Here is an 18,888-nt window from a genome sequence, read left to right on the forward strand (position 1 = left end):
AGTTTGAAGTAATATTAACTCACTGCTGGCCAAAACTTTAAACAGTAAGTTGGCTGTACTAAAAAAAGGTAAGGCAAGGAATTGTTTACAGTGTATACAGTTTTTAAGGCTTAAACATTACTATTTACATATCGTGGCTATAAAAACACTGTACTTTTTAATTGATTTAATACTGTGTTGTCATAGTTGAGAAGAACGTTTTAATACTTTTTATATGATGTTTGCAAAACCCAGTGACAAACATAAAGGGTGACCATTAATAAAGATTTATGGCAAACAATTAAAATCACGAAATATGGAGATACGATCTTTCAGAAGGACGGCGGCGATATACAAGAAGCTGCTTTGCAACAATGCAAACTTGAGAAAAGCAAACTGAATCAAAAATAAAACATATGTTACGTATTTTTCCACAACAATTGCATTTTTTCCTTTAAAACAAAACCTGTAACCAGTGGTTTTGTGTGACCTCTAGCAGGCATCAAATCTGTACTACGTGCCAACCATAGCCTTACTACCACCCCAGCTCCATACTACTGTAAAGAAAAGTACGCATCCGTAAATCACCACAGCGGGTTCGAAATAAAAGTGCGAAACACTGAGAGACAGTCGAAGCCCTGATGTACTGCCGCCTCTCCCGGAAACGGTGGAAATGAGTGTACGCTTCATGTCCACTCTCTAACGGATCGAGGAAGAACTCGATTTAGAGATTAGCGCTCCTCTAGTGCCCTGCGAGGCTACGGTATCTATCTGAGAGCAAAGCTCGGATTTGAGCTCTCGAACGGGCGTATGATTGAGCCACAGTGCTAAAGGTCACGCTATCGACTGCGCACGGTGTAATGGCCGAGGTACGGTGAGCTCTGAATCTTTAATAACCGCCATCATTAGCCATACACACGGTGAAACTTCAACAAAGATAATCTGACCCCATTACATTAATGTTACTATAACTGTTACATCTGATAGGAAATGATTATATATAAGAATAATGCGTTTTTCTATTAAATTGAGCAGAATAAAGAACACGATTCAGAAAATAAATCTTGAATGCAAAAACTTTTGACCTTCAGAATGTATTTGCGCTTGGTTCTTAAAAGAAGATAAGCCGAGGATTTCTTGCATGAGTGACAAAGACGTGCATTAAAACTTAAGTTTGAACAGTTGTTAGTTAAACACGCACCTCAGATGCTCCGTCAGTACATAAACATGATTCATATTACTTTATATATAATGCAATATAGTCTATTATAGATAACCCACTGCACGAAAAGACATAAAACTGTCAATACTGAAAAGCTGGCAAATTGTTCCTCCAATTAACGCTCAAAATAATGAACTACACCTTATACATTTTTGGCCTCTAGGACAGATTAACCAAAGAAAAAAGGTTTAGCAATTAAGATGGCGAGAGTTATGGGATAAGCTTAACCATGTAAGATAATAAAACCTACTTAGACTAAATACTTTACAAGCACTTTATCAGCGCGCCAACCTAAAGATAATACCGCCGAAAAAACGAAGCAGACCGAATTCCAAAAGCCAGGATTTTGAGAATTAATCAATTATTTGATAAAAATCATCAATCAATTAATGCCGAGTTCATTTCCAGCTTGCTTTAGTCTTCTTCATTCATATCTCAATCCTTCTATCTGGCAAAGAATTTTGCGTTAAGAGTCTTCTTGTGCAAAACCGTGTCACTTTTTATAATTGAGAAGACTCAATGTTTACATCTGGGGCAGGATGACTTGTTTCACGGCTGCACTTGAACCCGGTTGAAAGCCAATCGACAGTCATGCAACCCCGCGACTTACAATGCAATGGAATGCATACGGAAAACGATTTCCTTAAAACAGCATAATGCAACGCATGCATAATGCAACGATAAACGTTTGCAAGTGAAGTATTCAAATTGTCGTCACGTGACCTCATTAGGTTGCATATTTAAAGAAGACGAGTGGCACTTATGAATATGTATATAAAGAAATCTATAGAAAGAAAGATAACTTAAGCAAGTCCGATCAAAGGGATTGAAACCCTGAAGGTAAACATCGCTTCTTATTCGTTTATCACTGGACATCGAATGCAATGCATTATGGGATATTCCAAACTATATGTTCTGATTGGATATGCATATTTCACAGAAAGTGCTGCCGTAACAACAACACATCCTATACTCCACCATCATACAAATCATACAAAGATCAGTGTCCATCCAGAAGGACAACCAGAGAACATTCTGATTATTTGTGTGGATTTTTGAACCACCGCCGAACAAACCATCCTGCTGTGAAGCAGTGTCTGGTTTGATTGAAGCCTGCTAGCGCTTTAGATGAAGCTCTGCTAGACAGAACCGCAAGAGTTCTGAAGGTCACTTTTCTACCGCCTGACCTCGCCGATCCGACTGACTATTGAAAGGCCCTTGCCCGAGTCAACAGGAGCAGGGAACACGCTAGCATTCCAATGAGAGCATCTCTCGCTGCTTAAAATATGCGCGGATGAACGCTGCGAATGAAACAGAAGCTAACAAACCAGGTTTTTATATAAAACGCTAATTAATCCGGATTCTCTTCTGCACCGAGATCGGAGTGAGGAATTCTCCCGTGAACTCACCTGTGAAAGCCCCAGGTATATGGACACCGTCTCGGAGATGTACAAAAACCGTCCCTCCTTGTTTAGTGCAAATACAAATCCATCCAGGGACTGTGTGGAAAACAGAGAAAGACAAAAGAGGAAAACAAGTCAGGCGAGATGCTCACAAATAGCTTATTGCGCACACAACCCATCATGACCGCAACCGCAAACAGAAAAACGTCCCGTGTGGAAACGGCTCTGACGGATCATTAAAGAGCAACAATTACAACGTCAATGAACAGCTCCGGATCACAGGCGCCACAACACTAAAATCAAGCATGATGAATGCGTACAGAGAGATGTCCAAAAATCCTGTCAAGAATTCGTCAAGTTAACATTTACGCCCGAAACAATTATATTCATAATATACTATTAAAAATGATAAAAAGTGGTATTTTAATAAAGGGAAATAAAGGAACAGTTCACCGAAAAATTTAATTGTATACCTGTATACATGTCATTGTAGTGCTGAACACAAATGAAGATATTTAAGTTTGTAACTAAGCCATTTTGGGTCACCATTGACTCCCATAGGAGTCTTTCGGCCTACTATGGGATTCAATGGTGACCCAAAACAGCTTTCATTCAAATATACGGGTAATTAAAATGTGTACATTCATTAAAATGTTGAAATACAGGTTTGTAGCCTTTTCTGTTTTTAGGACTATGATTTTTTATGACAATTAAGCATGTCAACCCCAGTTTACATTACAGTAAGAAAAGACCAAAAGGGAAGAAAATTGGTCGACACACAGTTTCTCACATAAACCTGACTTTTATCCTCGCGTTACATGAACACAGAAAATAATCATGAAATGTATTTGACACTTGTTAGAGCATGAATTATTGACTGACAAGAAAAAATGTAATGCCAAAACTGTAGAAAACTGCCCATTTAAAGTTGCTTTAAGTAATTTTAATAAAACACAAGCATGTGTTAGTGTAGCATTTACGTTAAAGCTTTACACATTTCAAATGTAAAGAAGTGCCATATAATGGTCAGTATTAGCATTAGCCTGTAATGTTAACACATCACTGGCAGCAGATGTGTGCTCGGGGAGGAAGTGGGGCATCATCGGGCCGCCGTGGGATGTGCTGTTGTCAGCTGCATATCAGCGCGCTGTAAATAGCCGGAGGCTGCGCTGTTTTATCGGCGGGTGGAGACCGCGTGCTCTCTCGCCAGCTGCCAATTCTGCTTTAAACTTGGAAGCGAACGAGAGAGAGAGACGCTCCTCCGCACCAGCGTGTAAACCTCATTTTCATAAAAAGGTGATCAGATCCGCTGAGACGTTGTGCGTGATACCTCTCGCATTTATAACTCACACCGCTCTCTCATCTCGCAACTCAACCGGAGTGCGCACACCCCGCCGATTATCTGAAGCAGTGGGGGACTATATGTAATTAACCCATGTGACCTCACTGCCTTAATTGTTGCCTGCTGGAGACCCGACAGCAGAACCTCCAGCCGTGATCGTACCGCCGGGCTTCCCGTAGACCAAAGATCCTACTTTTATACACAGACAAATAAACACAACCGCTACGTTCTGATGTCGGATGACATTTAACGGTCGAATTAGGATCTATATAAAGAGTACCTAGATCTTACTAACACTAGGGTTTTGTTTGACAACCAGGGTGCCGGGGTCCATTAAAGAAAGTAGGGGTATGGGTTTTTGTGTCCATACAATGCATGTCAACAGGGGTCAATGTTGTTTGGTTACCGACATTCTTCAAAATATCTTCTTTGGTGTTCTGCAGGAAAAAGAAAGTCATGCGGATTTGGAATGACATAAGGGTGAAGAAATGATGAAAGAATTTGCATTTGGGGGCAAACTCTCCCTTTAAAGAACCACAACAAACTTTCAAGATGACCTTAAATTATAAAAAATCATTTATGGTATGGTTGGTAAATCTTATAATATATCTTGTAATATTCAATCACACAAATGGGCTTTTTCTCAAATGCATTACTGTGTGTCGTTCTAATGTCACAAATCCTGGTTTCTACTCCATTCCTATCAGTTCATCTCAGCTACCCATCACGAGACCACCATCCTCTCCATCCGAGGGTCTCACAACCTGAAAGCTGACACGGTCCCCCGCGTCCCCAAAGACGCGTCCCGGTCTGTCGGGAAGGGCCCACGGCAGTCACCTCCAGCCAGTGTGCAATCATCTCCTCTCTGTTCCTCGCTGCTCTTCCCTCAAACGCTCAGCGTCTGCGGGCCAGGTCTCTGAGGAACACCGCATGCCTCGGCCCAGCTCCCCTCTAAGATAAACGGCTTCTGCTTACAGGCTAACCACTGTGTAAAGTGCACAATAAATCACTAGCCAGACAAACTTCTGGGGGAGAAAAGTGTAACATTAAGATGGGCCTTTTTTGTCATTTGTTTAAAACAGTCATGCCTTGCAAGCAGCTCGTCCCTCTCACACTCTCTCTCTCTCTCTCTCTCTCTCTCTCTCTCTCTTGTCTGAAGCGCTGAGTGATGGAGGAAAACATTTCACAGAAGGAAAACAAAACTCTGAATAGAGATGCATCTTTACCGCAAAAGAATACAATAGAATAAGATAAAGGAGGTTAAATTAAACAATGTGTAGTTTTCACATTTGCAGCAATACAAATTCATTTGTATGATGATCCAGTAGATGAACTGAATCTACGTTTCTTTGACTAAGGCTCTTTTGATTTATCAAAAATATCAAATCAAATACATCCAAACACATATCAAACATTATCTGCCGTGATGAATATTAAAGTAAACAACTGATCAATGTTCTTCCTTCATCTTTTTGTTTTAACTGGTCACGTAAAAGTTTATGTTATGCACAAGCTGGCAGATTAACAGTAAACGTATACAATGTTTTTTAAAAGAGAACTTAAAGGGATTTTAATCCAAATATAAAAATGCTGTCATCATTTACTCACCCTCAGGTTCTTCCCAACTGGAAGAGATCTATCAAAGGAAGATATTTGGAAGAATGTCAGTAACCAAACGATCTCATCCCCTATTTACTGCCATAGTAGGGCAAATAAATACTATGGGAGTAAATAAGGGTAAGAAATCTGTTTGTTTACGGACAGTCTTCAAATAGCTTCTCTTGTGTTCAGCAGAACAAATTAAATAAAGTTTTAAACCAGTAAATTTTCTTTCCCTTTAAACACAAATCTACGACGATATTTTCGCCTTGCAGAGAAATGTGAGAAATCACATTAACCAATAATTCCTAACTTTTCACAATCCGACCAATAGCTTTAGTCAAGTCTAGCCCTATACGATATTCCGTTCACTTAGAAATACTTTTGACAGAAAGGACTTGTGTCGGCCAGAAGCCTCTCATAGATGAGAGTATAAAGTCCTTCGTCGCTCTTTCAGGAACCTGCATATCAGCACAACAGCAATAAACACGGTCTGTAACTCAGCAGCCTTGTGTTTTCTCTAACAAAGGACAAATATACGGGAGCTGAAGGACACGCAAGCTGGTAAACATCAATCTAGCGCCTGCACCCTGACCAGAGCCGCCGCACGGCCGCATTAACACACACAGCGGACGCCAGCCGAGACCGGCCTCATTGACTATTAACATATCATTAACTATTAGGTCAGACAAAATGAAGAGCGGGAGAGAGGCAGAGAGGAGGGGCAGCTGCTGATGGGGAAGATGCCAAATGTTCAATCTCATCCCTGCAAACTCCAACGGCCTCGGCGCTGAAGAACAACAAGCGCAATTAACTCCTCTCGCAGGGTTAGCCGAATCAGGCCGTGTTGACTCTCTCTCTCTTTCTGTGAAGGGGGTGAGCTACAAGATAAGGTGTACGGTATACGTTAAGGTTTCAAAGGAAATACAAAAAGGTTGCCGGGTTCTTAAAAGTATATCGATGGTTTATTCAACATCAGTAACCATAAAAATGTAATTACATGGAGCACATACAAACGCCTTTATACCGCTAGAAACTTCAGGAATTGATCAAGCTATCATTGAGGGCGAGAAAATGAGATAATGACGGACAGCACACGTGTGCACGTGAAACGGTGATGTACGGACAGTGAGACCATCGGTGGCAGAGAGAGACTGATGAGAGGTGTTAAAAGAGATTTTATCTGAACTTCTAAATCTCCACGGGAGCCGCGAGAGATCTCTCTCATCGAAGTCAATCCTGAGGCTGACAATCCACGCAGAAATGTGCAAATATGGATGCGTGTTATTGATTTCTGTATTGAAGGCACAGAGGCAGGAGATGCTGGAATCACTCATCCTGCCCCTCGCTGAGACCTCTTTCAAATAAGAGCGTCATTAGATTGCTCATTTCACGTGGGGGGCTTGGACGGGGGTCTGTGGTTGTATTCAACATGGAATATTTATCGTCCTGCTTCACTCCAAATGACCCAAACATTCAAACACCTCTTCAACCATTAGTTTCTTCTTCATGACTCAATAGAAAACCCGCCTAATAAACCTAAAAGGTGTATGAATCTGCACAACACCTTTTCCCATTCTCGCTCCAACAATATCTTGTTTCTATCAAAAAAATATAGAATAATACATATATTACTTTTTTTGGTATTGCCCACTGCTCACAGTTGCTGAACAGCCGACATATGAAATCTTAATTAGCACACAGCGCCAGAATGGACGAACCACTCGGACGAATGGCGATGAGCGAACAAGCTTTCCTTGTACAAACTAGACCACTTTAAAAAAGTTCCTTCGGGTGACTAGGTAACAATATTGTTTCTACCTCCCTCTGCGGTGGGATTTAATTAAGTGATAACGGTCACCTTCAGGTGATGACACAGGACAATAGCGTCTGGGTTCAAGTAAAACGCTGAGACTGGACGGCACATATTATCATGAGCAAAGATAGAGAGAGAGACAGAGAGAGAGAAAGATGAAAGAGAGAGAGAGACAGAGAGAGAGAGAGAGAGAGAGAGAGAGAGAGAGAGAGAGAGAGAGAGAGAGAGAGAGAGAGAGAGAGAGAGAGAGAGAGAGAGAGACAGAGAGAGAGAGAGAGAGAGAGAGAGAGAGAGAAAGAGAGAGAGAGAGACAGAGAGAGAGAGAGAGAGAGAGAGAGAGAGAGAGAGAGAGAGAGAGAGAGAGAGAGAGAGAGAGAGAGAGAGAATATATATATATATATATATATATATATATAGAGAGAGAGATAGAGAGAGAGAGAGAGAGAGAGAGAGAGAGAGAGAGAGAGAGAGAGAGAGAGAGAGAGAGAGAGAGAGAGAGAGACAGAGAGAGTCTAATCTAGGGAGTTAAGGGAGGGATTTAGCTCAACCCTAAGAGGATTAATCCTAATTTAAATGCTTATGTGTTTAAACACAGGCTTAATAAAATGATATGACGTCCATACAAACAAACAGGGGTCTTGGCTGCATTGGAGGGAGAGTTGCTCATCAGATGACACGACTATTGTGTAGTTACAAACCTACAGACGCACACATTTTAACCAAAGTTAAAAGTTAAACCACAGTTAAAAACAAATGTTGTCTGCAATCCAAAAGTTACAAATATAATGTAATGTATATGTGACCCTGGACCACAAAACCAGTCTTAGGTATCGCACGAATGTGGCAAAACATTGTATGGGTCAAAAGTATACATTTTTCTTTTGTGCCAAAAATCATTAGGATATTAAGTAAAGATAATGATCCGTGAATATATTTTCTACCGTTAATTTATCAAAATTAAATTTTTGTCAGGGATATGAAGTTAGGACTTCATTTCGACAAATTGGACAAAAGGCGATTGTCTCAATATTTAGATTTTCTAGAGATTTAAATAGTTGTATCTTGGCCAAATATTGTCCTATCCTTAAAACCATACATCAGTGGAAAGCTTATTTATTCAGCTCGAAAAATTCATATATATATATATATATATATGAATTATGTCCTAAGATACAAAACGTTTGAAAAGTGCTGTAATGGTGATTTGTTAGTATAATAACTCAAAAACTAAATGTGGTAAATTATGATTTTATATAGACATCAGGGCGGCATGTATTTTCGGCCACGTAACCTCAAGCTAAAACATTTAAATCCAACAGGAAACCCATCAAATAAAAAGCAGGAATATCACAGAGATTGAAAATGAAAAACATGCAACAATGAAAAACAGAATCAAAGGCGAAACATACTAAACACAGACCAAGAAGCCAAGAGATATAATAGCCTGGCCGTCTTCTTAAAATCATCCCAATGACAGAAATGCTTAACATGAATGACGTTGACTACTACACAACACAGCCACTTATTCAACCCTTTCATCTGAGAAGTTCTCCTAAGACCTCACTTTACATGAGCTTCTCGACTTGGGCAGGCACATACATTCAGGACTGCATATATATTGAGTAGCTTTACGAGATTGAATTTGCTAGATATAAATTCCATTCAAATTCCATCAGATTGCACGTCCTATAGTGAAGTCATTAGAATGCAAGACGATGATCGATTCAAACAATAATACAGAGCTCGGCCTCGTCTCTTTTTACCTTTTCAGGGAATTAGTCACCGAGTAGCTATGTTCTGTGCTTTTTCGCAGCATTTGTGCAGAATGCATACGTCTGGTAATGCAATAATGTTTGTTCTGGAGATCCAAGGCCGGACCGGGGTAACGCGGCCCCGCAGGTAATGAGGACCTTCAGACAGACAACACCGATCATCTTCAACTCCATGAAAATGTCTAACAATGACCGCACAGAAACCTTTTCTATACAGACAGCGATCTCTCTCGCACACACACAAACACGTGCGCGATTTCCACGACGCCTCTTAAGAAATCGCACAGGGCCTGACCAACACGGTCTAATTATGCTAATTGCTTCAATGCCCTTGCTTTATTTATGCATGGCGTCTAAGATAAATAAGAGAAAATTGCTTTGGATCTAACTGTATTCATTTTAGAATGCAAACTAGCCCTTGTTTGTTATGAGATTGCTGATGTGTTTACCCCGGAAATTCTGCAGGTAATTGCAATTTTGATTGTACATTTATTTTTCCCACCGACGGTCCCAGGACTGCGTCTGTTCGCACTTCTTATAATTAAATGCTTTGTAATATTTAAGCACACCGAACGGAAGAAAAACAGCACACATTCGAATATTTTATTCACCAGACTGAAGAAACTCGCTCAGGGGGCTCCGAACGCACATGGGAAGCATAAAAATGCAAGAATCTAAAGGTTTTATTGAAGTAAACATTAAAACGCTGAGACCAGAGGAAAAAGCGATGTATTTATTTGTCTCGAGAAGAACTCCGGATGAGCTTCCGGTCTTCTCGACAAATACCCGCATCAATTTATAATTCGACAACTACTGTACTGTACTGTACGGTACATATTGACTTCTCATCTGAGACAATACAGGACACGAAAACATTTTGAGTAAAAAAAAAAGGGTGAAGAACAATTGCTTTTGCTGTATGTGAGACAACGTGACTTCTCGTACGAGCTTTGCGATCTGCTTCTCTCAGAAGGTTATTTCATAATTCAATATCAATCATATCAAAACACACAGCCGAAGTTCCTGATAGCATTTCAAACCTTACATCTAAAACTAATAGTCCTTAAGTTCAGAAATAGACTCATTGTTCCGCGCGGAGAGGTCTGTCTCGACCGTACATCAAGAAGCAGCCGCGGTGCGTCATAAATTCAAAAAATTACAATCGATTCGTCCGAGCGTCAGGAGCAAACAAACAGTTGCCGTCTACGTACTTTAAATTAATGAACTGATCTCCCCTCATATACAGAACTGCGGTCGAACCGCACGGCACTGTTACAATGAGCTGAATTTTTCTCTGCCTCGGTCATCCGAGGTAAATCGTTGCTGTCTTTCAATCCTTTTCATTATGAGGTATGGATTTTACCTTCCTGATGGAGCTTTCGAGTCCCTGAAATGCTCGACACCGTATGGATAAAGGATTTTACCACGATTAATCAAAACATGGCTTTCTCTCACCCGCGAGGCAATTACGGACGACCTTTAGACAAATAGGGTCTATGTCTGAAGGTTTCAGATATTAAACCTCATTTCATATAGAATAACAATGAAGAATATTGCTTAATGCAAATGAATACTGAAGGGCGTGCACTGGTTAAATGGCTATTAAAACCCATTTGCAGCCTACCTTGATGTCAGCTTTTGTTACTACAATTGGTATGGTGTGAAAATCACAGTTATGTTGTAGATGAAAAACTATGAAGCAAAAGAAAATGAACTGATAAGATGTATTCGCTCCTTTGATTATCTATTCAATAAAACGTAACCTAAAATGAGTTCATTGTCTCATAATGTTTACATTGTGGCTGTACTATTAAATGCACTATTACTATTCCAAGATTGTAATAGAAAACAGTTTTGTAACTCACCCTGTTTCCCAGCTAGCAGCTGACAAGCGTGTTGATTTATTTATGGTATTGGTGCAGCCCGCTGTTATGTAGGGGAACGAACACATAGGTCTCCATTGACAGGCCTTTTGTACAGCGGCGTAAAAAATGAGCTACGTACAATACATCTATAGGAAACCAGACGTAAAAAGAATCAGAACTAGAAGTTCTCACATTGCCGATGCTCTTTAATAACAGCAGTCACGAGGGAGGGGAAATCAATGGAGAATCTCTCCTTTTCTCTTGCTGTATTTAAGATTCAGCAAAAGTTTTGTCTGGGGAACGTCACCTGGCAAGAGAGCAGGAGATCAAACCGGCATTAATCATACCAACAATTCATACATTTCTTGTCCTCCGCAGATCCCCCGGCCCACCCAGTGCTCGCACACAAATCTATCACTCAAAGTTGGGGTTACTGAGCTATACCCTTAAGGCGGAGATAAGGAATCGCCAGGGTCCCATATTCGGTTAAATCACTGTAGCTACATTAGGCTGAATGGAGGCAGGAGGAAATCGCGGGAAGAAAGGCATTGCTGTGCCCAGATGCTTATCGGCGTGCCGAAAAAGACATTTGTCTTTTGTCTGGATTGCCCTTGACACATCCTAAAGGGAAGGAAGTCCTGAACTTGTCTTTGTTTTGAAGAGCCCTTGGACCTCCGAGGTTTAATCTGGGTTAAACGCGGGCCGATCTCGTGAGTTTTCCCTGCAGCATTGATAACGCACACTAAATCCCCCCACATTGCTTCACATATAAACATCTATTCAACATCCATCAGATCGGAGAATCGCCAAAGTATCCTGCTCTTCAAATCAACTTCATCTTCAGACTTCATCTTTACTCTGATCAAATCTTAAATCAAAATATCTCATGAAAACACGTTTACCTTTGGTTGTATTTAATAGTCAGAGAAACAATTAAATAATATTAATAAAACGTTTAAGAATCGATATATTATATATATATATATACATATATCTTTTAGATAATACATTATATATTTATATGGAGCGGTAATATCGAAATAAATTTAAGCATTTTAAAATAATGATTTCATATTTGCTAGAGAATGAGAATTGAATCGATTTTTTAAAACATTTTGTAAAAACATCTCATCAACCACAATAGTCCTCACGAATTCTGCATGAAAAGACTTTAAAATATCCTTCATAATATTCATTCAAAATGTCATTTCTTTTGCCGAACAAATCTTTTTTTGAAATAAAATATGACTTCTTGACCATCTTCCTGAGAATGATTTTCATTAAGAAATCCAAACTTCTCACGTGTCCGAGACCCAAACTCAAAACTCAATCTAAAAACCTTTCTTTTCCTCCGAGCTGCACGTGAAGCTATGCTTTGGGAGGTATATCTGTGTTTATTGGTGTTGGTTCCTCTGAGAACACATTTAAAGCCACAGTAATTACTCCCAAAGCCACGTTATGAGGCCATAAGAAGAGCACTAAAGACTGTCTGGTGCTTCTCATGTGAGCAATAATGACAGATATAGCAGGTTTGCAAAGAAAAACACACAGACGTGCTGGCACAACACCGTCAGGTGGATGTGTGTGCTTGTGTGTGATCCAGGGACGTGCCACATGGCCCAATAATCACACGGTTTCATTACCCTTATAAAACAGCATGCTTTACAACAACTTTAACAACATGTACATCTGTGGCTGCCTCGAGAAACCTGCGTGCATTTTTTTCCATGCAACAAATTCCCGGAATGCGTGTACTCCATGTGCTACTTAAAAACTGTATCTTTAATCTGAACAGGAAGTTTACCAGTACAGATAACATTTCATGGTAAAAGTCAAAGTGTGGTTGACGTATACGAAACCTGGAGAATTCCCAAGCGGAGATCTTTCCAATGTGTGATAATAAAATGTCACTAAAGAACTATGATACAAATCTGTGTCATTTTTATGCAAGAAATGTGACATAAAATCCATTGAGGATGTTTTTTAGGCCTATTTAATTTATCTTTTAAAATTTGCTTAAAAGAAATCCTATTTTTTTTTACCTTTGCATTGTGCATTGTGTTTTCTTTACAATTCAACACAAAATGTTACAATGTAACAATTTAACAAAAGAAAAACAACCACTTTCTCTGATGCATTTCAAAAAAGTATGCAACATTTTATTTTTTGTTGCATTTTGTGTTGAAGGCGAATGTAGATTAAAGGGACAGTTCACCCAAAAATAAGATATTTTTTTTATTTTCTTTAAAACCACAGCACTTTTGTTGTATACACACAAAACCAATGCAAAGTCAATGGGTACCCCTGTTGTTCCGTTACCGACATTCTTCAATATCTTAGAATATCTGTTCTGCAGAAGAAAGAAAGTCATACAGGTTAAACATGACATGAGATTAAGTGAATGAAGACAGAATGCTCATTTTTGGGTAAACCAACCCTTTAATTTTTTAGTGCCTGACGAAGATCTTTTGATCGAAACGTAGCCATTTTTATCTTTTTCTAAAGGGAGAATTACAGTGTGCAGTCTTTTATATTTCATTGGATGTATTTTTTGGTCTTGCACCTGACATTTTGGATGTGCGCACTTTGATCTCTTTTAAACTATCCCTTTAAGTCAGTATGGGCAAAGCTACGACTCCAAACATCTCCTTCATCCTCACTTACCACCTGTCATCTTGACATCACACAAAAAATATACCAACCCATCCGAATCAGTCTTTGGCTTTCAATCACACGGATGCTTATGACAACCTGATGAATTGCAGTCGCATCGCAATGCATATCGAGCGCGCCAGTGTTTTTTAAACACCGCAAGGTGCCGTTTTCCTGAAGGTTCAGCGTTGGGTGTCAAAGGCGAGGGCGACTCCTACTTATAACAAATGTAGTGACAGGTTACGATCAAGGGCCGCGCTGACATTCTCTCTGCAAAGGTCAATGTATGGCGAGGCCGGCGATGAAGAAATGAGCGCTCTGCCATCATTGCCAAGGCAAAAGGTCAGACACAAGCTGATTGGTGATAGAACTATCAAATTAACCAATCAATACACGGCTGGGATTGTAGGAAACGGCCCCTCCAGGGGAAACAGACAGGCTGGACCAAATGCCAAGATGTCAATAGCTCTGCGCCAGTGAGAGCCGACACAGGTTTCACGAGGGGAGGGGTTTTCTGTAATACACACACACAAACACGCAAAGCTTCGTCTACAGTATGTGCTACACAAAAATCATTTGAATTACACATCTACGGAACCTTCAATCTGTTGAATAGAAGAGATGTCGAGCTATATGTTATATGATGGATTTGTGTACATCTTTACATAGGTGCAGACAAACTAAGTTTAACAGCAAACAACTTATTTATGACCGAATGGCATTTTAATGTAGCTTGCAACTCAAAATAATCCAGCTTTTACAATAAATTGCAATATTTATTCCCAACAAGCAGTGGTGCAGTTTTCCTCTAATCTTGGAGAAATACATACAGTATTTTGTTAAATGTATAATATCGTTGTTTTTATTAAATTACAATTGATTACAATTAGGCTGTTAAACGATTAATCGCGATTAATCACATCTAGAATAACGTTTTTGTTTACATAATATATGCCCGTGTAACGTGCATATTATTTTGCATTTGTCAACATGTACTGTACACATGCATGCATATATGAAATATAAAAATGTTTATATATCACTTAAATTATATATAAATAACTCACGTAAATTATTCCTAAATTTACAGTATATGCATGTATGTGTATTATTTTATAAATAAAGAATGAATAAGCACAGAACACAGACGTATATTATGTAAACACAAACTTTTATTCTGAATGCGAATAATCACGATTAATCGTTCAACAACAGATTACCAGTCCAAATAAGTGTGTGATGTTTTTATAATCGAATCCACACTCTTCTGTACTAGTAATACTGTAACACAAAACATCTGCTCATAAAGTAACCTTAATACAGTTTGCACTATTTGTTGGTAGCTTAAAAAGTACTCTTTAAGAGTAGCTTGATCTTAGCTCAACAAAAACTTTAAATCATGAATAGTTTATAGCTTGGCTGTCTTCTCTGTGTGAACAACTAACAGCATTAATGAACTCCCCGTCTACAGACGACTGCAAACCCAGCTGCTGAAATCAAAAAGCCCAAAAGCGTATCAATTTCACCCATCCCTTTCTCCAAAAACAGAACTAGGAAGAAAAAGAGATCACAAGGACACGAGCACGACATGAGAATGAACGCAGAGTCTCTTCACTCGGCAGAAGAGCTTGTAATCCTCCTCTACATTTACTGCAAAAGCTCAATATCACTTCAATTCCCTCACGAGTGTCCGACTGCTTTGTACCTATCTGCTCTCGAGTGGGTCTATTCAGATATTAACCGTCCATTCTTCCAACTCTCCAAAATACCGGCTACCCTTTAGACCTGAGGGGCCATTGAAAGATGAGCCCATCTGGGATTAATTGAATCGCATTAGGGACGTCAGTCAAGCACATGGGCGTCAACAACTGCAGGTCAAAGCACCGGGAGGACAGTGACGCAACCGCAAAGACACACTTGCTGAAAAAACTGATACCTACAGATCAATATGTTTGATTCATAATAATATAATATCTCCCGTTGCATTCTTCAGCACTTTCTACAAAAGTGAAGTATTGTTTTATGCACTTTTCTATAAATGTCATGTCACTGTCTTTGGTTTGCGTTTTACGCTCTCTTTGATGTTTCTTGTACCACTTAATTATCCCGAAATTACCCGGCAATTAACTCGTCCTTCAGTGCGACATGCGTGCCGTCGTCAGGTCAACGTATAACATGGTGACTGGTGCTGTGCTAAACATGACGTCTGACCCATCCAATGATATCCATGTGCGTTTCTACTGAATGATAAAGAAAGAAAAGACCTTAATATATATGATATGCAATGCGATAACTAGAGCAAAATACACACATATATACATATATATATTAATATAGATTTCTATACATGCTTCACACACATGCACCAACATCAGCGTTCCTTCTGCTTTCTGTTTCAACCTAGAACCATCTATACTGTAGATGCTTTCAGCTACATAAACAAACGTTATGTTGCCCAAACTTAACTTCCGGTAAACATCCGCAAAGAATAAATAACTGTTGAGTAGTTTAAATTTAATTTAGTGCAATGAATACAATATTATTATTAATTTTCATTAATATAAATTAAACCTAAAATAAATTGTTATAACAAACCGGAAGTTAACTTCGGGCCAGTGAACCTGTCTATTCATAACTTAAGGAATACATGTAACTTTAAAGAATTAATAAGTATTAATATCATTCAAACAATTGCAAAAATCTGCTAAACCCCTAAATGCAATATTGTTTTCTATATATTATGCAGCCATAGTGTCATAGTAATTCTGCTGATGCTTTCTATACATACCATCTTCCTAAAAACACATGCAAATGGAAATCTTATATGTAAAATCATTACAATAGGGTCGTATTGTGAGGCGAGGAAACTAAAAAAAAAAAAATCAATGCGAAAAAAAACCTTCTGAATACAAGCAGCTATTGAAAATAAACACAGCGTTTAAACCAATGCAGTGTTTTGAAACAATATTTTCTCCCCCTGTGGTTTGGCCGTTTGGAAAGCACGGTGAACTGAAGAGTTCAAACTTCCACATCAATTAGAGCAATAAGTCTGTTCCGACTGCCTCTCGCTCTCGGCTGAGGCCGTGTCAATTTCGGACTCAATTAATGATTCTTTCAAGCCTAATGTTTATACGATTGGTATTCATTTGAGGTGTTGTGAAGAAATCGTACACACATTTCCATTACGACGCACACCCGAAGGGAGATCTTCAAACGCGCTTCATTTGCATGTGTTGCTGTTGGTAAAGAAAACGCTGTTTAAGAGAAAACAAGATTCGGTGCATTCAACACGTTCTTCAATAAAGATGTATAATTCAGATATAATCAGATTGTGAACGAGATCTTTTTTTGTTGGTTGTTTTAGTAATTATCTTTGGCTTTTTCCACATTGGAGCCCGATTAATTCATGACTTTGATGAGTCAGCTAGACTTTCTCAATTCAAGACACCAAGACACAAACAGTTTCTTGTTTACTCATTAATAGATCAATTATATAAACTAACATACGTTTAGATTCGGTCATTATCTATTGTGTCCAGAGCTTTAGAATGATTAAAAATGTCACCAAATAAAGGTTACATTTACATAGTATAGTATATCGTCATGCATAGTCATAGTGTATGAGATCTGCTTCTTCCTCCTATTCCTTAAATGACGTGGAATAAATTATATCTGTCCATCACTTACACTTAAACATCTGTTTCCATTATCTCAAGTTAATTAAAACCAAGCGTTGGCCGCCGTCATTCACACGAGGAGTACGGTTAGGGCTTTACACAATGACTAGTTTAAAACTACACAAGCCAAAAGTTAAAGGGATATTTCACCCAAAAATGTAAATTCTGCAACCTGTCCGACTTACTTCTGCAGAACACAAGAGAAGATATTTTGAAGAATGTTGGTATCCGAACAACATCGGACCCCATTGACTTGTCCAAACAGGTTCGGTAATCAACATTCTTCAAAATATCTTCTTTAGTGGGTCAGTAAATTATAGGATTTTCATTTTAGGTAAATGCAAATGAATACATGCCTAGAAGATAAAACAGCAAAAACGGTGAATGCATATTAACACAAAATCCAAGAACGTGCACGAATAAAAAAAGGATTTTAAAATGAAACCATTTCTATAAGTCAACATTTCAACCTCAATGATTAGTTTAATAAATGACTTTTATTATTTATCAAGGCACCAAATGTTTAATTTAAATTATCTTATCTTGATTCTGGATTAGGAGTAAATAGTTGAGTAAAACAAGTCAATGTGATAGTATCCCTTACAAAACAAAAAAATATCGGAATATACTGGAAAAAAATTATGCAATAAGATTAGTGCTTATATTTTTTATGATATAATGAGAAGCAATTATTAAGATTGTAAATATATTTTCTTTGCATAAGGGATGGACTACTATGACCTCTACTAAAGTCAACTTTGTGTTCAGATACAGGTGAATATCCAATGTGATTGTAACACAATGACAAACTGTACAATTAGTTGTCGATACTTATAATGCAATCTCATAAGAGCATACACACGTCTGTACCAACCGACTCTAATACAAAGAGACACTCAACTACACAGATCTTCTACAGTGGGTTTAAATGTGAATATGTAACAGGAATTATAACCACTGTTACCCCACATAACCTCTCTCTCTCTCTCTCTCTCTCTCTCTCTCTCTGTGTATTTCCCTCTGTACATTATGCCAAGACGTTCTTGCTAATAAATCTTTTAGCTAATGCATTCCAGATGGAAGCTGCAGCAGCCGGCTTTGACCTTCCTAAACCCTTCCAAAATTCCTCCCCCTGCCAGTGCCCAACCATTTATCTGCGTTTGATTGAAACGCCATCAGTAACCTTTGACAACAGTGTAATATCATTATAGAGGGCTGCTCCTCTCACAGGACTCTCGTGACTTCTGCAGGACGGGAAGCCTCTTACTGGATGCTCGCGGTTCTCACTGTAACATCATCACAAAACCCTTCTACTGCTCATAACACAAATATTTCACTAGCACTTATTTTTTTAGCTGTGTACGCTGGCAGTAAAACGGTGTATTATCAAATCAAATCACTTTTATTGTCATATCACCAAAAGCATGTGTGCCGTGGTGAGTGAAAAGCTTGGACACAAAAAGCTGCAAAGTTTTGTAGGAGCTCGCAACACAGCGGCCAAACTCAGCGCCATCTTGGATTATAGATTATTCGTGGGGTGTTCAGGCTGTAACCACAGTAG

At 38.9% G+C, this 18,888-nt stretch overlaps 1 protein-coding gene across 1 annotated transcript in view; it reads right to left on the minus strand.

Moving 5' to 3' along the window:
- The window catches only part of npas3 (neuronal PAS domain protein 3), a gene marked incomplete at its 3' end in the record, with an annotated part of 208,956 nt that overhangs the window by 74,123 nt on the left and 115,945 nt on the right, over positions 1-18,888 (minus strand). The window contains exon 5 of the mRNA XM_079459342.1: positions 2,611-2,700. Coding sequence (XP_079315468.1) covers positions 2,611-2,700 — 90 coding nt within the window. The remainder of the gene's footprint in view (positions 1-2,610; positions 2,701-18,888) is intronic.

This window comes from Barbatula barbatula (assembly GCF_947034865.1).
Source record: "Barbatula barbatula genome assembly, chromosome: 6".
In the NCBI taxonomy this organism is placed as follows: Eukaryota; Metazoa; Chordata; class Actinopteri; order Cypriniformes; family Nemacheilidae; genus Barbatula; species Barbatula barbatula.